The following is a 21,633-nucleotide window of genomic DNA, read 5'->3' as shown; positions in this document are numbered from 1 at the left end:
TTACATCAGGGGGCAGAGGATAGGAAAGGAAAAACAATTCCAGCTTCTCTTGAAAGTATTTACGGCCGGGCGCGGTGGCTCAAGCCTGTAATCCCAGCACTTTGGGAGGCCGAGACGGGCGGATCACGAGGTCAGGAGATTGAGACCATCCCGGCCTACACGGTGAAACCCCGTCTCTACTAAAAAAATACAAAAAACTAGCCGGGCGAGGTGGCAGGCGCCTGTAGTCCCAGCTACTCGGGAGGCTGAGGCAGGAGAATGGCGTAAACCCAGGAGGCGGAGCTTGCAGTGAGCTGAGATCCGGTCACAGCACTCCAGCCCAGGCGACAGAGCGAGACTCCATCTCAAAAAAAAAAAAAAAAGAAAGTATTTACATTCACCAAAGCTTTATGGTAAAGTCTTTCTGCAAGAAAAGGCAAAATACACACAAAGAAAATAATACAGAGAGAGGCCTCTAGGGAGAGGAAATCAAGTCCAATGGTGAAAAACAAAATGGCCTGCGTCTCAATGGGCTTGTTAAGTACTTGTTAACCTCTTTCTCTCTTTTCCCCTAGTAATGACTCTTAAGCCAAAGGAAGCTAAGAGGTTTTTGATGGGTTAAAAAGAGGCCATCCATTAAGGGGTCAAGGCCCGGTGCTCTGGGTATCTGTCACCGAATGAACAAAATCAATTTAGAGCTCGCTTGTCTGACAATGAGGAAGACGCAATTGGCCGGAAGAACATCTTGATTCCATTAGGCCTGGCTGCAGAGAAAAATTAGCCATTGTCTGCTGTGCTGGGTGTGTGGCCATCTCTGAAGAAAAGAGATACCTCTTTCAGTGCAAGCGATGGAGGACATCCTCAGACCCATTTAGGAAGCCAATGATCCGCTGTCCTTGTTTGGGTATTCGGGAGGGCCTGATATGTTCCCATTATAGCCCACTCTGTTCTATATAAGACCGAGTCATCTTACAGTAGGATACTTCTTTCGCAGGGTGAAGGCTTTGAGATTAGAAGTCTTCACAGGAAAATGGTCAAAACTGACTCTGGTCAAGATTGCAGTGGATGGAGGAATTGGCCAATAAGATTAGGAATAAACAACCCCAAAGAGAATACAGTAAACTCCAGCACACATGAATGAATGGGGGCCCTGGGTCCGGCTTGTGCTTGCACCGTAAACAATCCAATTTGACAGGAAACAGTTTTTGCAATGCTCATGACACCATGTGAGTTGTCTTTCAAAAAAAATTACACAGACCTGTACTTTGTGCTGATATGTGTTCAAAGTATTCATAACTTATGTTTTACGTTAAGAATAATATTGGCATGTAATTGACGGAGGGGAATGCATACAATCATAGTATTTCTTTTTTTTCTTTTTCTTTTTCTTTTTTTTTTTTGAGATGGAGTCTCTCTCTGTCACCCAGGCCAGAGGGCAGTGACGCATCTCAGCTCACTGCAACCTCCGCCTCCCGAATTCAAGCAATTCTGCTGCCTCAGCCTCCTGAATAGCTGGGATTACAGACGCATGCCACCATGTCTTGCTAATTTTTGTATTTTTGGTAGAGACGGGGTTTCACCATGTTGGCCAGGTTGGTCTCAAACTCCTGACCTCAGATGATCCACCTGCATCAGCCTCCCAAAGTGCTGGGATTACAGGCATGAGCCACTGTACCAGTCTCATATTATTTATCGAGCACTATGTACCAGGCACCATTTTAAGCATTTAATATATATTAATTCGTTAATACAGCAGCCCTATGAGAAAAGTGCTATTATTCCTGTCATTTCAAATATGAAAAAAACAAAGACACAAATTCAATTGCTGAGAATACACAGCCGGTAAGCAGCAGACAGTATGACGTTGAAAACCATGCTTCTAATCCATGATCTTCTGTATTGTCTCCCATCGGTAGGAAATGTTTAAATCAAGCTACTTTATTTTTCAATTCCAAAGAATTGCAGCTTGACATTCTCTGGATTTACAATGCTGACCTTCAGCCCATGCACAGAATGTAAGAATGCCCACACACCCCCTCGTTTTAGAGAGGATGAAGCCCTGATGGAGAGGGCCTTACAAAGTCATAGCTAGAACTGAGGGCTCTTGGCCTCCCACCCAGGGTTCTTGCTCCTAAAAATGAAAATCACAACAATCAGGAGTAAACAACAGTCATGAGTACTGATTATTTGAGACAAAAGCATGAGATATATGTGAATGAGGCAGCGCGGCACTTCTTCTATTTTTTTTATTTTTTATTTTTGAGGCAGAGTCTTGCTCTGTCACCCAGGCTGGAGTGCAGTGGCGCCATCTCCGCTCACTGCAACCTCCACCTCCTGGGTTCAACTGATTCTCCTGCCTCAGCCTCCCAAGTAGCTGGGATTACGGGCATGTGCCACCATGCCCGGCTAATGTTTTGTATTTTTAGTAGAGACGGGGTTTCACCATGTTGGTCAGCCTGGTCTCGAACTTCTGACCTCATGATGGGACGCCCCCCCCCCCCCCCACTTGGCCTCCCCAGGTGCTGGGATTACAGGTGTGAGCCACCACACACGGCACTTCTATAGAGTTTTCAAAGGCTGATACAGAAACCAGAGATGGTTTTAAGCTCCATCATGGATTCCTGTAGCATGAATACAAGCTACTTTAGGTATGTCTTGTCTTCCCAAGTAGATTGTAAGCTCCCTACAAATATAAACGTGTATTAAGCACCACGTGTTTCCTCTTGCCTATTAGAACAGGCCAGTACAAAGTAGATGACTACTACATGAATGGTTGGAAAGGGAATGGGAATTTGATGCTCCTAAAACCCAAGGGCCTTGCCTCTGTCTTCTTTTTTTGTAAAAAGTGAAATATACTGAATGCCTATAGAACTGATAGAAAAAAAAAAAACCTCTGACACATGATTTCAACCCACTAAAAACATATACCTGGGCTGGGCGCGGTGGCTCACGCCTATAATCCCAGCACTTTGGGAGACTGAGGTGGGTGGATCATGTGAGGTCAGGAGTTCGAGACCAGCCTGGCCAACATGGTGAAACCCCGTCTCTACTAAAAATACAAAAATTAGCCAGGCATGGGGGCGGGCGCCTGTAACCCTAGCTACTCGGGAGGCTGAGGCAGGAGAATCGCTTGAACCCGGGAGGCAGCAGAGGTTGCAGTGAGCCAAGATCATGCCACTGCACTCCAGCCTAGAAGATACAGTGAGACTCTGTCTCCAAATATATATATATAATATATATGTATATATGTATATATTATAGATGTGTGTGTGTGTGTATATATATATATACCTACTTCTGTTCCTTCTTAGAACCGGCTGTGCTCCAATAGCAAAACCTTACCAGGGCGCATGGGATCCAGTCCTCTGAGAGCACAGGCTTGGGGCTTTCTGGGTGCTCTCACATTTTAAATTCCATCTGATTCAGGTTCAGTGACTCCTTTCTGTTGCCCTGCAGCCCTCTAGATGTGTAACAACTCATTTGTATTTGCTGAAAATGTAAATCCACCCAAAGATTTGCAAGTGCCCGTCTGCTGCACAAAGTAAAAAGGGCAGAAATGAAATAAGGAAGTGAGTTTTTCAGTTTGTATGTTTCCTTCTGAGCTTGGAGATTCTTCATGTCCACGCTCTATGTAAGAAGAATTAGACCTAATTCTTCTTATATAGAGACCCAGAACAAGAAGCTTGAAACAACTTTGTTCTCATTCATTGTCAGAGCTTCATGGTGTGTTAGAAAGAGTCCAGGACCAGAAGTCACAAGATGTGGGTCCCGACATCAATTACTTATTTAACCTCTGCCAATCCCTTAACCTCTCTCTCCTGAGGTTACTTTATCTGTGCAAGGAGGAGGTGGACCAGATGGCTGCTGTGATTCTGTGTAATAGGCCCCCTGGATGAAGCAGGAAGTTACTCATAGGGAGGTCATTAAGAAGCTTGGTGACTCAGCCTCAGGGACAGCGGGGGAAGACGAGGTTCTCCAAAGTCCTGGTCAAGCATCAGAGCCACTAGACGGAGCTTCCTCTCAAGCGTCTATTTCCGCATCGTCCTGGGAGCTCGCCCACTACTCCACATGCAGTCCCAGCTCTCCATAAATGCTGGCTGGGGAGGAAGTCCAGTGGAGCCAAAGCCCCTTCCTCTGCCCCAACCTTCAGCCAAACACAGGAAGTGGGAATCCAGCAGGCCAGCTAATAGAAACCAGTAACTCGTCCCTGCTCATTAAGTACTTAGAGAGGACCCTGTTGCGTTCAGGGCTCAAAGGCAATATTTATGACCCACTCTTGTTTGCACTCCGTGGATAAATGTTTCCCACCTCCTATTTTCATACATGAAGATACTGAGTCCCAGAACGGGAAAGTGGAGGACCTACGATCGCATTGGGAATCACAGCAAGTCTAGGTCAGAAACTAAGAATCCACATCCAGTATCAGCCAGTCCCAACAACAGGGACAGATATAGTCTCAAGGAAGCCACATCTTGGTGGTTCCAAGTTTTGTTCCGTGCGAGCCCAGATCATCCAGGCTGTTTGTTTTGTTTTGTTTTGTTTGAAATGGAGTCTCACTGTGTTACCCAGGCTGGAGTGCAGTGGTAAGATCTCGGCTCACTGCAACCTCTATCTCCTGGGTACAAGCAATTCTCCTGCCTCAGCCTCCCGAGTAGCTAGGATTACAGGCATGTGCCACTACGCCTGGCTAATTTTTAGTAGAGACAGGATTTCGCCATGTTGACAAGGCTGGTCTCGAACTCTTGACCTCGAGTGATTACCCAACATTGGCCTCCCAAAGTATCAAGATTACAGGCGTGAGCCACCACACCTGGCCCAGGCTGTCCTTCATCACAATTGTTGTTGTGTTTTAGTCTTTGGATGAAAGCTACTGAGTATTGAAGCATTGCTGTATAGAAAACTAGAGGAAGCCAGGACTCCAAGGATAGAAAGAAAGAATACTTGTTATCATTTACCATATAAAAGGAAAGCCAGGCCATGGTGTAGGACGAAAAAGATTTGCTATTTTACTTTCTACCTACAGTCATATTGTAGCTCATTTGTAAAAATCATTCCACTTGTAAAGTTAACCATCCATTAGTCAGTAAGAGCTGTTCCCACTAATTGGTGGACTCCTGGGGAAAGCAACATAGTTAGAGGTTAGTGTAATGGCCCAGGTGCCCTTGACTTCTATTTCTGGTTCCTTCACTTACTTGCTGTGTGGCCTTAGGCAGTTTTCCTTAATTTCTCTGGGCCTTGTTTTCCCCAAGAAGTAAATTTCCCACTTACTCTTCTTGAGGGATGCCAAAAGATCAAAGGAACGATGTGTGCAGGGCTTTTTAAAGATGCCTAAATGACGTGCACTAGAAACCCCTTGATTTAATAGGTATGAATTAATACATTCTTTGATTATTGGTAGAACTACGTATTTTAGCTTTTTAATTAGCTCCTTGGGTATAATTGGCCATAGGCATTACTATGGGAAGGGAAGCCGCCCAGCCATCCCGATGATCATTATGGGTGCCTGCTGTGTCTTTAGGCGGAGGGGCAGAGGGAGTTGGCAGCTTTACGTGGGGGGGGGTTATGATGGCTGCACCGAGCCAGCGCAAGCTCGGGAGGCTCCCCTGAGGTGGCGCAGACCATCGGGGCTGCCCCGAAACCAGCTCAGTCAGAGCCCACCTTACCCTGTTTACAAAGGGGAGGCAAGGTGGAGCATCTCCTGTTTGTTGATTTGATTGTAGTGTTTGTTCTGCCGGCCTCAGAGTGAGGTATTTAATGGGGCCTCTAAGCCATGGGCACAAGTCCCATGTTTTGTTTTGTTTGAAATGGAGTCTCACTGTGTTACCCAGGCTGGAGTGCAGTGGTAAGATCTCGGCTCACTGCAACCTCTATCTCCTGGGTACAAGCAATTCTCCTGCCTCAGCCTCCCGAGTAGCTAGGATTACAGGCATGTGCCACTACGCCTGGCTAATTCTGTGGGCAGAAATGCCCCAGACCCCATGAATAGCATGATGCCTTTCCAGCCAGCTGCACCCCGGCACTGGGCAAGGGGCAGTGGCTTCCACCCTCCTGGTCCCTCCTGCCTCCATATTCCTGTCCCCAGCTCACCCCCTCCCTCCTGAGTGAAGAGAAAAGAATCAGGCTACTGTTCTGACATGCACACCTCCTCTTCTGTTCCCGGGACCCTTTTGCTTTTGTGTTTAAGAAGGAGTCTTGCTCTGTCGCCCAGGCTGCAGTACAGTGGCGCGATCCTGCCTCACTACAACCTCTGCCTCCCGGGTTCTAGTGATTCTCTTGCCTCAGCCTCCCAAGTAGCTGGGACTACAGGCGCCCACCGCTACACCCAGCTAATTTTTGTATTTTTCGCAGAGACGGAGTTTTGCCATGTTGGCCCAGGCTGGTCTTGAACTCCTGACTTCAAGACATCTGCCCGCCTCAGTCTCCCAAAGTGCTGGAATTGCAGGCAAAACCACCATTCCCAGCCTGTTCCTGGACCCTTCTAATGTCTCAATGCAATAATCTGATCCTAAAAACCACCCATCCCTTCACCTCACTCTTACCCTTCCTTCCCAGGATTGCATTTACAAAACAAAAATTCATGCTTAAAGCAAGCATCAGGGGGATTCCATTGTTCTGCACCCTGCTACAAAAATGCATCATCCCGGGGATATGCCTGGGAGCCAGGACTCCATGGTTCACAGCCAAGGGCAGAAGCTGGAGGCAGGGCCTAACCTCAGGCAGCTACAGCAGCTACAGCAGCCACAGCAGCCACAGACAGGGCCATGCAGCAGAGTCCAGATGGTTTTGTTCGGGCCCTTTGGCAGACGCATGGTTCTCCATGCCGAACCGCATCAGGGAGCACTTAAAGCAAAGCTTGGTTTGTGTTTTATTTTGCATGGAATGGGGCAGAGAGGAGTTGCCAGGGAAACAATCCCTCGGAGCGTTCTGCTCTGGGGTTCTTCATCAGGCGGGGAGGGGGCTTCCCATGAAAGGCACAGGGGGGTTCTCAAGCATGCTCACACCTGGTTCTGCTTTCTTTCCTTCTCTTGGAGGGCCTGAGGGTCCCACCTCCCGGGCCTGCCCATTAGGCTGGTAGGCACCTTACCCCACAGAGCCTGCCAGGACCAGTACACGCCAGGACCTAAGGCCAGGATCAAGTCCACAATGAGCAGGGCCCAGTGCAAAATGGAAATGCTGGGCCCCTTGATCAAGCCCATTAGGTGGGTTCAGTGTCCACTGCTCGGGGGATGGGCACACCAAAATCTCACAGATCACCACTAAGGAACTTACTCAACCAAATACCGCCTGTTCCCCAAAAGCCTATGGAAATTAATTTTTTAAAAGCATATAGCAACAAAGACAGGAAAGGAGAGAAGGAGAAGGAGGAGGGGGAGGGGGAGGAGGAGGGGGAGGGGAGGAAGGAAACCTATTAGGAATTTCAAGATGTCAACAGCAGAGCGTGAAACCAAGCCAAGGACCTTCTGAGCAAAGGGCCCTCAGGTCGCATACCCAGAAGGCCGATCCTGTTCAAGACTTCACTTTGCCTGAGCAAGGCGGGTGCAGGACAGGGGCTGAGGGACCCCGTGGGATGCAGCCAACAGGACCCTTTCATTGAAGTACCATCCACATCCCTTACTTGAGAGGAAGGGAGGGGCACCGGGAGAAATATTCTCTGTGTTTAGGGATTTGCAGCACACACATAATTTTTTTAAAACCCAAAAGTCAGGGCTTGGAATCTAAGAAAAGGAAATCTAAGAACAGAATGATTCTGGTTGTTCTGGAGTAACTCTCTTTTAATCTGCCGGGATTTGGGAGAAGTAAGAACATTTGGGATTCATAGTAAGATCTAAGGTCACTTTGTGCCAGTACTGTGCTACGATCTGTGGCTGCTGAGATCTACCTTAGAGCGGTCATTTTTGCCATTTTACAGAGGGGAAAACTGAGGCTAAAGGAAATGCTGTAACTTGTGTCGGGTCCAGCAGCTTAGAGCCGGAGTTGGGCACGGTGGCTCACGCCTGTAATCCCAAAATTTTGGGAGGCCAAGGCGGGCAGATCACTTGAGGCCAGGAGTTGGAGACCAGCCTGCCCAACATAGCAAAACCCCGTCTCTACTAAAAAATACAAAAATTATCCAGGTGTGGTGGCATACTCCTGTAATCCCAGCCACTCAGAAGGCTGAGGCACAAGAATCACTTGAACCCGAGAGGCAGAGGTTGCAGTGAGCCGAGATCTTGACACCACTCCAGCCTGGGGGACACAGCGAGAGTCTGTCTCAAAAAAAAAAAAAAAGGTAGTGGAGCTTGGATTCAAACAGATGTAGTCAGACCACAAAGCCTGCCCGCCTGACCACTTTGCTCAGTGTACTGCCCCCAGGTTATGAGGCCAAGGTCATGTAACCTGTTCATTCTGGTATTTTTGTAGCTCTGGCTAAGTTCAGGTAGAATGTGTCTGAATATATAACACCTGGGGACCGGAGAGGAAATTTGGGTGTTTTCATGGATGGATTTATAGTGGCCAAGCATCAGACAGGAGCATGAGACCTGGGTCTGTGTATTTTAGTAACAGACTCCACTAAGGCGCTGTTGAGTCTCTGACACGAAGCTGTCAGCCCGCACAGGCCTTTGGGCCATTTGCTTTCCTTGCAGTATCTCTCTACCCACCTGGAGTTGATGCTTAACAAGAAAGAAAAATACAATTTCCTTGGGCTTCAGAGTGAAATGCACTCTGAGCTGGGGACAAAAGAGGCAGCTCTGTAATAAGAGAGAATAGATATTCTGCTTCCCAGTATTTACACAGGAAAATAATTGTAAAATTCCAGAGAGTAGATTGTGAAGATAAAAGAATGCGGATATTCCAGAAGCACTTTTTATTCCAGCTCAGTTTTATTTGGGGTTCTGGGTCCACTGGCCCAACTGCTGACTGGCAGTGTCCCCAGCCCGGGAAGACAGGGTGGGTCGGATACAGGAAATGGCCATCACGTCTCTAAGGTGGACAGAACATGAGCGGGTCAGAGGGTCGGGAGCCTCCGGTCCGAGGACTCTGGGCAAGACCCTGAAAATCATTTAAGTCAGTGGCCAGAGAAAGAGGGGAGTCTAGGGAAGCTGTTCCCTGCAAAAAGACAAGAACAAGATTCCTGCTTTACCCCTTCTTTCTGCTAAATAAACAGAAATTCCAAGTATATGGAAGGAGATGCAGTAACCATCAAATATGAATGCAAATGCGTGTGCACACAAGTTGAACCTCCTGTGACATTTCCCAGAGGGTTAAAGTAACTTTCTTTTTCATCCAATGAAAGGAACCCCCTTCCTGCAGCAAGTGGATGCAGCCCTAATTACTTCCAAACATTACAGTCGGCTTCTTAGTTAACGAGCTCACTGGTCCGAAGGAGGAATGACTGCCAGGGCCCCTTCATTCCACTTCTCACTCTCCCTGGCCAAGCCTGAGGGAGAGACTGGCTGCAGCGTCCTTCCGGGCGACAGAACTCTTGGTTTTCTTTGTGCTGCAGCAAGAAGAATGGGCTTGACAGGCTCACACTGTGATCTTGAGTTGCCTGCCCCCGAAATAAGGTCCCAGCCTCCTCCGCCCTTTGCAAGGCTCTTACACATTAGTGAGCAGGAAGTGGAGTCCCGATGGGAGGCTGGGAATTTGAACGCCTTCCCATTTCAGCACTGGAGGGGAGGAAGCTCAGTTCAGCACTCCACGCAGATGGCTACCGCTCCCTCCTGAGCGCTCGCTCCTCTCCCCTCACCCGCCGCCTTCCCTGCTGGGTCCCTCTCCCCCGTCTCCACCTCTCCTCCCTCTCCTGGAAGGGAAAAGTCTGCCAAGCTGGGGACTGCCACGACCAAACCAACAAAGGCCGACCAAAGGCAGAGAACTTGAAAAGAACTTGTTTTGTTCCAGTTAAGGAACCTGCAGGAAAATCCACACCCACGTTGCCTGGTTTTGAACTGGAGAGCTGCGAGAGTGTGTGTGTGTGTGTGTGTGTGTCAGTCAAGCAAGAGGCGGAGGAGGCACAAACCACGGTCTCTGCTTTGATAAGGAGACTGCCAGCTGTGGAAAGTTAACCAGCAGACGGGGGAAGATGGCCCAGGAACCAGCCCCTCCTGAGTTTTAAACTTCGCTGTTTTCTGTCCAGATATTCCAGTGGAGACAGTTGGAAAACCTGTACTTCAGAGAAAAGAAGTTTTCCGTGGAAGTTCATGACCCACGCAGGTAAGCTTGAAAAGTCCTTTTCTTGCGGGACGGCGTGGCTCTCAGCCGGGCATGTTATTGATCTTATTATTTTGGGGCTCTTGTTGTTCATGGTCAGTTTGGAGTGGAGGGGGGCGGTCTCCCGGGGAATGGAGCTCCAGTCAGGCAGTGAAACTTTCTTTTGGATTACATGTCTTGATAAATGCAGTGGGTTCGCACGTGTGTGTGTGTGTAAGTAGCAATCCCTGACCGTCTCATCTGGCCACATGTGTCCCTGGCTCGTGTGTGTGTGTGTGTGTGTGTGTGTGTGTCAGTGTGTGTGTTTTACCTGCACTGGAGGGAAGCTTTATAGCACTTTGTAACACACACCAGTAAGTCCCCATAGGAAACCTTTGCTACAGAAGAGTCTGAAGAATCGCTCCTTAGACCTTCTACAAGTGTTTCAGGCAGGACAGTCCATGTGAAAATGAATCTGTCACCAAAGCAGTTGTGCTACATTGTTTTATTCCAGGAGCTGTAATTTTAGGATGTTAGTATCATGGGTGGATGTGAAAGAAATGAAATTATTTTTCCCTCCACCCAAAATCGTACCCCAGACAGCACCAGGGTTGTAAAAAGTCCCTGTACTCTTAGATGTGAGACAGTGCGGCCCCAGGTTGGAATGCAGGGAGCCCCGAGTGACTGGGGTCTGGGCAGCTCATACCCACTGTTTTCCTCTCTTTTTCTCCCGCTGGACCTAAAGTTATAGGCATCCCAAAAACAGCAGCATAATTCCCTAAAACCAGGCCTGACAACTAAGAAATCGCTTTCTGTGAGGCCAGAAACATTTACAATAAGAAGGTAGCCCCGGGCAGACGCAGAACACATCAGACTCTGCAGAGGAACGAAAGTGGATTTTAGGCGCTGTTGACGCTCCAGCTCTGGGCTTGGAAAGAGGACTTGGCACCAATTCCAGCTCACACATGGCTTCTGACACTCAAAACAAGCCGTGGTACCTCCCCATGAGCTCTGGACAGGAGGGAGACGGGGAGTACCCCGCCCAGGGCGAGGGCTTGGACCTGTGCAGTAGCCCCTGTTCCTGCAGCCCATGATAACCCGGCAGGAATGAAGCCGTGCTTGCCCTCCAGGGTAATCTCCCTGAAACAGCCACTCCTGTGTAGGGGAAAAGCCTATCTCAGCACCACAGTTACTACAGGAATAGTTAGTGGAGAGCAGCTGAGAGCCTCTGCATCTCTGCAGTCAGGTGAAGATGGTAGCCTTTAACAGAAACATATTTTATCCAGTGTTTCTCAGGGACCTGCAAGGGGTGTCGTGGCCAGAAGTCCCAGTCCACAGAGCACAGATCCATCTGTGCAGGCCAAGCAGGGCAGGCAGGGAGATTTCAAAAATAATATTCCAGCCAAGAAGAAACTCACTGTTCATTTTTCAGGGGAACTGAATCGGACCATTTTCTTAGGCATATAAGAGCAGGGGAAATTTAAGTACAAAAAGAGTGAAATGAACTTTGCCACAATGGGTCAGATGCAGAAAGGGGATGCTCCAAAGGATAAAAATAGGGGGCTGGGTAATCTAAGGGGCTGAGCACAGGGAATAGACCCTCCTCCATGCCTGTGCTCTGCTGGGAATTCAGTGAACACCCAGGCACCTTGGACAAATCCTTTAACCACGCATGCGTCTATCTGCGCATGTGTGTTCGTGTTCTCTCTGCGTCTGTCACCCTGTCGGTGAGCACTGCTAAATTCTCCTTCCCAAGGCCCAGGGATATAGGAAAGAATCTAGACCTCACATGTGACTCTTCAGTGGGTCTGTCGCCTCGTAGACAGCAGTGATCAATGTCATGTTTCTTGCGAAGCTTCTGTGTCCTGTTCAGGCGCTGTGTCAGCCGTGGCAGGGAAGGAAGGAAGTCGGAAGCAGGGTCTTCTTCCTTAGCGATCTTCTAGTGTAGCTGAGAAGACAGGCAGAAGAAGGAACTTTTCTGTTGTTGTTGAGACAGGGTCTCATTCTGTCACCCACGCTGGAATGCAGTGGTGCGATCATAGCTCACTGCAGCCTCCACCTCCCAGGCTCAAGCAGTTCTCCCACCTCAGCCTCCCGAATAGCTGGGACTACAACCACACACCACCATATCCAGCATTTTTTTTTTTTTTTGAGAGACTGGGTCTCACAGTGTTGCCCAGGCTGGTCTCAAACTCCTGAGCTAAAACGATCCTCCCATCTTGCCATCCCAAAGTGCTGGGATTATGGGCGTGAGCCACAGCCTGGAACCTGCCGAGAAGAAGGAACTCTTGGAATGTCACAAGAAACAAAGGAACCTGCTCTAGAGGACAAGTAGCTAGTATACAGGAGAGGCAGGATTTGAACCTAGGAGGTCTGGCCCGGAGCTCATGCACTTTCTCTACTGTACAGAAGGGCCAGCTATCGTGGGCCATGAAGGGTGAAGGACAGGGTCACCAGAGGCCTGGCTGGTCAGGAAGGGAGAGGCTTGCCAGGAAGGAGAGGTCTGAGTGGGACCTGGAGGGGTAACTAGGATTAAAGCCATGTGGTGGGCCCTCAGGGTGATATAAATGTCAGGTGGGAGCTTCTCAATTAGGATAAAGAAATGAGGGAGGGTCTGGCTGGAGGAAGGAGCAGATCTGTCTCCTCCCAGGCACACTCGCTCTGAGTACACCGAGTTAGCCTGCAGACAGGTAGGAATGGGGGAGAGGCCCAGGGAGGCCGGAGGTGGAGACCCGGGATGACTTCAGCATTAAAGACACACAAGGAAAGGAAATGGCTTCAGGTCAGTCACTTAGCATGGTGGCAGAGCCAGAGCTATGAGCTGTAAGGTCTTTCTTGCACTCAGTTCTCTTTTTCACATCCTAGTGGTGCCTTTTTTCTCTTGCATTGGTAGTTTTCTCTTGTATTTCACGTATTCATGAGCCACGTGTGAGTGTGTTACACGCATAGAACATGGAATGATCAAGGCAGGGTATGTGGGGTATCTATGGCCTTGAGTGTTTACTTTTTTTTTTCTTTTGAGACGGAGTCTCACTCTGTCCCCAGGCTGGAGTGCAGTGGTGCGATCTCGGTTCACTGCACCCTCCACCTTCCAAGTTCAAGCAATTCTCCTTCCTCAGCCTCCCAAGTAGCTGAGACTACAGGTGTGCGCCACCACGCCCAGCTAATTTTTGTATTTTTAGTAGAGACGGGATTTCACCATGTTGGCCAGGATGGTCTCGATCTCTTGACCTCGTGATCCGCCCGCCTCAGTGTTGACTATTTTTACGTTGGTATCACTGCACGTCCTCTCTTCCAGTTACTTTGAAATGAAACTTGTGGTGCTTTTTAAGTTGAATGTGTCGTCCTATTGCTTGTGGCCTTGCTTATTTGAGGTTAGGGAAGAGGAATGTGATTGGCCTCATGTTAGTTTGGTGTTCCGGGCTCAGCCCCTCCCCCAAGCCAGGCAGGGAGTCAGAACCGCAGTAATAGGATGGGCAGCGCCAGATGCAGTCATTTAATGAAGATGGAATTGATGGGAATCATTGAGGGCAGAGGCTGCTTTCTGGGCCGATGGGCTCAGGTGTGATTGCACCATTCCCTGTGGCGTACCAAACACTGGGCACTTTCTCCCCCTGGGCATCCTAACTCAATGCTTAGCTTCATTCCTGAGCTTCTCCAGGCTGGGCCAACATTTCACTTCTAAGGTTTGGGCAAAATAGGAAGGGCCTGAAGCGAAAGATGAGGAGAGGAGATAAAGTAGTAATAGAGCAGGAGAAGAACTCTGAGTATCTGATTTAGACGCTCTGGGGAACTACCCGGACCTGACCAGCCACTTACCTCTTCTGCCCTCCTGGTACCTGAGAAATGGAGGTACCTAGCCTTGCACCGCCTTTCAAGATACTTTTCTTGTCTCATTCAGCTTTTCTGAGGGGGAAAAAAGCCATTCATTTATTTCCAAGAGCAGCAACTGCTATGGAAGCCAAGCTGGGAGCACAGATCCCTGTTTTCTTTTAAATTTAGTGAGACCGGGGAGGGATTCCCCCCTCACTCTCACTGGCTCATTTTTTCAATTATTTTCAACTGTGCGCTCTTTCACGTGCTGGCTTTTTTTTTTCTTCACTTTTGTTTGAACCGAAGGGAGAAAAAAACCTGTGTAGACTCAGTGTCATTACCCACCAGGTTTGAATTTCTCCTTAAAAGTGAGGGTGAAGAAGACTCCACTTTAAATCTTTAGCTCCCCCAAAGTAAGATATTGCCTGGCAGCTTTGTTTTCTTTAAGGGAAAATTAGCCATGAAAGAAAATGTTACTATTTGCAAGTGCTGATCACCCCCAGGTTTCTTCCAAATTAGATACGTTAGTCTTGAGAACACACATTTCGTTTCTGATGTCCAGGTAAAAGGCCCCAAATCCCAGCCCACCTTCCCATCAACTTGTCACACATTTGCGCGCACACACACACATGCAAACACACATTCTCAGATTTCATTTGCAAAATAATCTGCCTATCCTATAAAATATACTTCACTAAGAGCATGACCATATAAGTCCTCCTAACTCCATGAATGTGGTGGATTACATGGAGATCAGCAGTTCCTGTTTTCACTTTTAAAGTCTGATTACTCCATTTAGGTTTAAAAATGTATAGAGAAGGCCAGGCACAGTGGCTCACGCCTGTAATTCGAGCACTTTGGGAGGCCAAGGCAGGTGGATCACCTGAGGCCAGGAGTTCCAGACCAGCCTGATGAAACCCTGTCTCTACTAAAACTACAAAAAATTAGCCCAGCGTGGCGTGGACACCTGTCATCCCAGCTACTTAGGAGGCGGAGGCAGGAGAATCGCTTGAACCTGGGAGGTGGAGGCGGAGGTTGCAGTGAGCCGAGATCGTGCCACCACACTTCAGCCTGGGCAACGGAGCAAGACTCCGTCTGGAAGAGAGAGAAAAAAAAAAAAAAAAAGTGTAGACAGAAGTTGGGGGAATTCGGGGTGGGCACATTTCTCTCTGCCTTTCCTCTCCTGATTGTTTGTACCCTCCCTGCCCTCTGAATAGATTAGAAATTGATCACCAAATCTTCAAGGAACATTGGGTTAGTTATGTAAGAAGTCCCGATTCCCTGGGACACTGTAGCCTGTGGTGATTAGAAAATAATTTACTCATCCCCACCGCTGGCATATTTCCTGTCTCACAGGGAGCATCACTGAAGGTTTTCCTGTCTGCGAAGTTTGTCTGGGCCCAGTGCCACGTCCAGGATCGAAAAAGGACCATCCAGTGACCTAGAATGACCCATCTTATCCCAGACAAGGCCGAGACTTGGCCAAATTCTCAACTCTAGGGAGTCAGAAAATCAGAAGGTGGCCTTTGCCAGCCAGTGTCTCTGAGGTGTGTGTGAGAGTGTGTGTGCCTGAGTGTGTGTGCGTGTGTGTGCGCGCGTCTAGGTATGTGTGAGAGCTCAGCTGTCAACTTTCAGCCAGGGCTTCTAGGACCCAGTGGGTTCTCTACAGAAGCTGTTGACTGAGAAATGGTTTCTCTCAACAGAAATGGGTTTGAACCTTGTGATTCTTGCTTCCCCAGGGCTTCAGTGACAAGGAGGACGTTTGGGCACAGCGGCATTGCAGTGCACACGTGGTATGCATGTCCAGCATTGATCAAGTCCATCTGGGCTATGGCCATAAGCCAACATCAGTTCTATCTGGACAGGAAGCAGAGTAAGGTGAGTGACCAGACCTCTCACCAAGCCCTCAGCCAGCTTAAGAGCAACCGGGCCATTGTCTGCCTCTCTCGGTTTAGGAATGAGAATCGGACGGGTTGGGGAGGTACCATGTCCCTTGCCCGGGTCCGTACCTTGCACAGGTACAGGCTTGCCTCTTAGGGTTACAGGTGGGAGGGTTGAGACCAGCTCTTCAAGAGGGCACATGCAGCTTGGTCTAGGGGGCTCTGACCACCCTCGAGCGGCTCAAGCTGCTGACTACAGCCAGCTAGGCCCCTTTTGAGGAATTCCCACTGTGCTTTTGGCCCTCGGGAGACTCCCCTAGCAGTGTGAAGGCAAGCCCTTTTTGGTGTTTAAACAGTGCTGTACTATCTTCCTTTTGAAAAGAAAAAAGTAATCGTTCTCAAGGAATAGACACCACCTAACTGTTTAGGGTAATTGCTGTGAAAACCCTCAGGCAGTTCTAACTGCCAAGTCCTTTTTTTTTTTTTTTTTTTTTTTTAATGCAAAACTGGAAATGTTAAAAAAAAAAAAAAAAAAAAAAAAAAAAAAGCAACCGCCCTGTTTCCCTAAGGTAGACCTAGAGCCTGGGGCCTTGGTAAACAGTCCTCCTCCAAGGAGATGTCACCACCCCCGACTCTGGGCACGCAGCTGCGTTTTCTGGTGGGTGAGAGGATGACGTCTCCTTGGTTCACACGGGGCTTATATCAACACTCTGCCCCCTCTTCCTCCAGCCCTGTCTCCCCAGACTCCCCTGTCAGCCCCCCACAAGCAGCTCCCATTCATTCTCCCTCGGGAAGAGCCCTGCCAAGATGGCCCTGCAGCTTCTGTCAAGATCCTGCTGGCTTTGGCTTGGGGAATACAGATTGAGATCACCCTGGGCCCCGGGCTAGTGATTTCTAGCAGTTACTGAGGATTTCCCTCCATCGTGTGAGTTGTTGGGAGAAGGTGGCAGGACGCTCCACTTACTGGACACAAGGGTCACTGCATCGGTGCCCTCTCGGGTTCTTTCTCTTTTGCCATCTTATCCGTATTTTAAGGGGTTTCTCTTTTTCTGGGGAAGAGGAGAGTGAGCGAGTTGGGGATCAAGGGGGAGGTGATAAGAGAAAGATAGAAAAGAGGACAGGGCTGGGCACAGTGGCTCACTTCTCTAGTCCCAGCACTTCGGGAGGCCAAGGCAGGAGGATCACTTGAGCTCAGGAATTTGAGACAAGCCTGGGCAACATAGTGAGACCCTCGTCTCTACTAAAAGAAAAAAAAGAGAACAGGAAGAAATGAAACAATCCTTTTAGTTATAATTCAGTTTTAAATCGGGGTCTGTCCCCTGCAGCCATCATTTTCTCCTTTGTAAAATATTTTGTCCTCTACTTCTTTCTGACCCCCTTTTTGGTCATTTTCTGGGATGAATGAGTGCAGGACAGAGAATTTCTGTTGTTAGGAATAATGAGAGTATTCTCCACAGCTCTCCTGGCATTGATGGGTCCTAGTCCTAGCACAAGAATTTGAAGTTCGATTAGATCAAAAGAAATGGGGCCAAAGTGTTTTTGACTCATGCTTGATATTGACACAGTGGGTGGGTGTCAGGGTTTTGCAGTCCAGGGGCAAGAGTTGGAGGTGGACACCTGAGAACATTAATTTCATCCTCTGTGGTTGGGTGATGGATGCTGCAGGTTAGGGGATTGGGCAATGCTCCTGAACCCCACTGCCAATTCCCCTTGAGGGCAGACCCCCCACTCACTACCACAGTGTGGAAGGAGGAAAATGCGTATCTCGCCTTGAGGATAGCACAGCGTTGGCTGTTCAAGCTCCTCCCCTCTGCTCTGGTTTTTGCATAGGGGGTCTCTTGAGCATCTCAAGAAGCTTGTTTTATGGCTTTCCCACCACACCCTGGAAGACGGTCTCCTGCAGTTGGCAAGCCTTGTTATTCAACAGGCTAACAGGTCAACTCACTGACACAGCAAGTACATCTTAAAGAGAAATGATTGGCCAGGCGCCATGGCTCATGCCTGTAATCCCAGTACTTTGGGAGGCCGAGGAGGGCTGATCACTTGAGGTCAGGAGTTCGAGACCAGCCTGGCAAACATGAGGAAACCCCATCTTTAGTAAAAGTACAAAAAAAAAAAAAAAAAAAATAGTCGAGCATCGTGGCAGGCACCTGTAATCTCAGCTACTGGGGAGGCTGAGGCAGGAGAATTGCTTGAACCCGGGAGGCAGAGGTTGCAGTGAGCTGAGATCACATCACTGCACTCCAGCCTGGTTGACAGAGTGAGCCTCCATCTCAAAAAAGAAAAAAGAAAAAATAATTATTGTAGATGACTTAGTAACAAGACGTGTCTTTTAGGAGGCAAAACCAAATGCCCATAGCATCAGGAATGTTTCAGCTGTCCCTTTTGTAAAAGTAACCCTTGGGGACTGAAGAAAATGCCCACGCTCCCAGGAGGACAAGGAGAACATTTCCCAGGAAGCCTGGCATGCTCACATATGCCCTAGAGCCCTCACACTTCTCACAGGACCCGGTTCCCCAGCCTGCAGTGATAGGTGAGGATCGCGACCCTCTACGTGGGAACTGGAGGCCTCTTTTCCAGCTCTGGGACCCCGGGTGGGTCTTTCATCATTGGTGCTTTCCTTCCCCAATTAGCAGCAAAGGAAATTCCTGACCTCAACTAGTGATTGGTCAAATGGCACCACGTTTGTGAACTTGCTTGAGGAAATACGTGCCATCTTTTACTAATGTCATTGTTAATCCAGCATACTATCCCTGGCCAACACTTGCTTGAAGTTTAAATTCTCTAAAAGGTCTGCAAATTAAATCAGAGATGATGACATACCCTTTGGGAATTACATTACAACACCTTTTTGTTTCCGGAATGTTCTTTATAGAACAGTGATGTGATTCATCTCTGATGGGCAGCACGGCCTCTGGGTGAGTGATGGCCGACAGGGCTGGGACAGAGAGCTTCGTAATATTTCTAGGCAGCCAGTTCTGGCTGGCATCCTGGTCACTGCTCACACTCTACTATACTGGGATGTGCCAACCATTCCTTTCTCTGAAGAGCTTCAGCAAAGCCCAGGCCCCCTAAATGGTGTTTATCAACCCCAGAGAGACCAGTGCAAGGGTGGGGAGCCATGAGCGTTCAGGGGCTTCCCTGACACTCGGTTATTTTCTTCTTTCAGGGTCACTGTGCAAATCATTTAAGGAAATCTCTCCTCCTTTCTCTCTGCCTGTCTCTCCCCACCGCCGCCCTTCCTCCCTCCATCAGCTCTCCATGCATATGCATCAAGAAACCATTCTACCATCTAAGACAGGGCGGAGGGAGGCTGTGCTGGTTGGTTATTTGTAGCTCCTTCAGAATGAGAAGCTGCACAGGCACCAATTGTAATTGGTAACTTCTATGCTGACCCCAGAGATCAGAAATGTTGTCTGCTAGATCCCAGCAGCCTCTGAAGCCCAGAGCCAAGGAATGTCTTAGAGACTTTGCAGGAAAATATTTGAAAGCTCAAAATGTTTAGAGTCAACATTAGACACTTTTCCCTCTGAACTCAGAGTGGGGACTTCTTGAATTGGCCCCCAATCCAAACGTCTTTCCTTCTTCCTAGTCTTTTTTGTTTCTCCCTGATGCAGTTCTCCATTTTATTTAGGGTCCAAGGGGGACAGGGACATTGAAGTTTTGTTTCCACAGTGTCAGTCAGAAGACTGAGTCACATGTATCAGGCAAGACTTCCAGAGCAAAATGTTCTGGAGTCTGGGGACTCCTTAAGGTCGGCCCAGAGACCTGCCTTTGCAAAGAGAGACTCTCCCCGACAATGCCCATGTCCTCCCGGTCCTCTCCCCCGAGTCTGTTATGTCACTGTGATATTTCCATTCTAGAAAGAATCCAGGCCGGGCACAGTGGCTCATGGCTGTGATCCCAGCACTTTGGGACGCTGAGTCGGGCGGATCACCTGAGGTCAGGGGTTTGACACGAGCCTGGCCAACATGGCAAAACCCCGTATCTACTAAAAATACAAAAATGAGCCAGGCGTGGTGGCCCACACGTGTAGTCCCAGCTACTCGGGAGGCTGAGGCAGGAGAATTGCTTGAACCCGGGAGGCAGAGGTTGCAGTGAGCCGAGATCGCACCACTGCACTCCAGCTGGGCAACAGAGTAAGACTCTGTCTCTCAAAAAAAAAAAAAAAAAAAAAAAAAAAATCCAGTGGCTTCCTAAAGCTTCCAGGAATCTAGTCTCTTTTAGGAAGGATGCCTTTTGTTTCCATATTTTTGTTTTAAGAATGATGTGTGGCAAGAGTTCTGGTATGACAAGGGGGACAAGTTTTTCATGTGATTTATGAAGTCCTCAAAACATCTGGTTGGGCCATCAGTCTAACCTCGGTTAGCAAATTACAGCCAGGCCCTAATGCAGATCCTATTCTTACTGCAATGGCCTTTACATAAATTATCTACTTTAGTTATCTCAACTCTGGGATGTGGATTTTAAGACCTCCATTTTACAAATGCATATCTGAGGATCAGGAAGGTGAAGGGTCAAAGTCCGATAGTGATTCACTGGGAAGAGCCAAGGTTCTAATTCAGGTCTTTTTTTGAGACAGAGTCTCACTCTAGCACCCAGACTGGAATGAGATCAGGCAGTGGCGTGATCTCGGCTCACTGCAACCTCCGCCTCCTGGGTTCAAGAGATTCCTCTGCCTCAGCCTTCCAAGTAGCTGGGATTACAGGCGTGCACCACCACGCACGGCTTATTTTCGTATTTTTAGTAGAGACAGCGTTTTGCCATATTGGCCAGGCTGGTCTCAAATACCTGGCCTCAAGTGATCCACCCACCTCGGCCTACCCAAAGTGCTGGGATTACAGGCTTGAGCCACCACGCCCGGCTCTAACTCAGGTCATTCTGACTTCAGAGCCCAGACCCTTCGCCCAGCGCTGAATTGGTCTAGGCCTTCATGAGTTATTGTTACATCACCGTTTGGGAGTGGGCTACTTTTTATTAGAACCTGGGTCTCCGTAACAGAGTGGTGCAGTAAGAAAGGAAATCATGGATTGTACTCGCCATGCTTGCTTAGAGGGTAAAACTCAACCAGATGGGTGCAATTGATAGGCTGTGTCAAATTGAAATCAAAGGCCCTTTTCCTTCCTTCTGCGGCAAGCCAAAATCCTTCGAGGGCCTGGCAGCCAGGATTGTTTTATGAACAAGAAAACTCGCCTGAGGAAGTCGTCTTGGGTCTGAATGCAAGGAAAAACGTTGAGGTTAGGAAGGAAGCATAAGTCGAGGAAAGGCTCATGGGGTGGGGAGGAGGAGGAGGAAGAAGACAGTTCACACTAGGTGAAGAAAACAAGCACCATGTCTCAGCGTTTCCTCCCGCCCACGGACTTCCATCATGTTAACATGAGGTCGGAAGTTGTCCTTGCCAGTGTGGACAGCAACATCGAGGGCAGAGGAAGCGCAGAGCTGCAGGCAGTCAGACAGCCCTGGCTGGACAGTAAGGGCCCCTGGGCGCGGAAGGAAGGCTGTACACAGGGCATCTAGGAGCGGTGGGTCCACACCCCTCCATGGTCTTCGCTACTGCCCCCACACCTGCTTTCTCCTGTGTGGGAACGACCTTGCATTCCACAGGCCTGGCAGGAAGCTACAATGATCAACCTCACCCAGTTCCACCCATGCGTGTGCTGTAGACGGTGGCCACAGAAAGGACAGATGAGCAAGTGACCATTTCTAGTTGTTTTCATCAAGTTCGGCGTACTGGCAAAGCCTGTTGCCCAAGCACACTCACAAAAAGTTGATTTCCTGAAGAAGAAAACAAGCA

At 48.7% G+C, this 21,633-nt stretch overlaps 2 protein-coding genes across 15 annotated transcripts in view; both read left to right on the top strand.

The window, feature by feature from the left end:
• The window catches only part of PHYH (phytanoyl-CoA 2-hydroxylase), a 1,057,918-nt gene that overhangs the window by 612,821 nt on the left and 423,464 nt on the right, over positions 1–21,633 (top strand). The gene's annotated exons all lie outside the window — the stretch shown is intronic.
• Positions 1–21,633, top strand: part of FRMD4A (FERM domain containing 4A) — a 695,352-nt gene that overhangs the window by 621,807 nt on the left and 51,912 nt on the right. For 13 of the 14 annotated variants that reach the window (XM_050803197.1, XM_050803199.1, XM_050803194.1 and 10 more), the window contains 2 exons: positions 10,094–10,170; positions 15,699–15,837. In XM_050803197.1, coding sequence (XP_050659154.1) covers positions 10,094–10,170; positions 15,699–15,837 — 216 coding nt within the window. Of the gene's footprint in view, positions 1–7,380; positions 9,858–10,093; positions 10,171–15,698; positions 15,838–21,633 lie in introns of those variants that run through there. The other variant, XM_050803205.1, reaches the window with a different exon arrangement.

The sequence above is a fragment of the Macaca thibetana genome, chromosome 9, assembly GCF_024542745.1.
Source record: "Macaca thibetana thibetana isolate TM-01 chromosome 9, ASM2454274v1, whole genome shotgun sequence".
Taxonomy (NCBI): Eukaryota; Metazoa; Chordata; class Mammalia; order Primates; family Cercopithecidae; genus Macaca; species Macaca thibetana.
The sequence above is the reverse complement of the archived record's forward strand: the minus strand, read 5'-3'. Positions and strand labels throughout refer to the sequence as shown.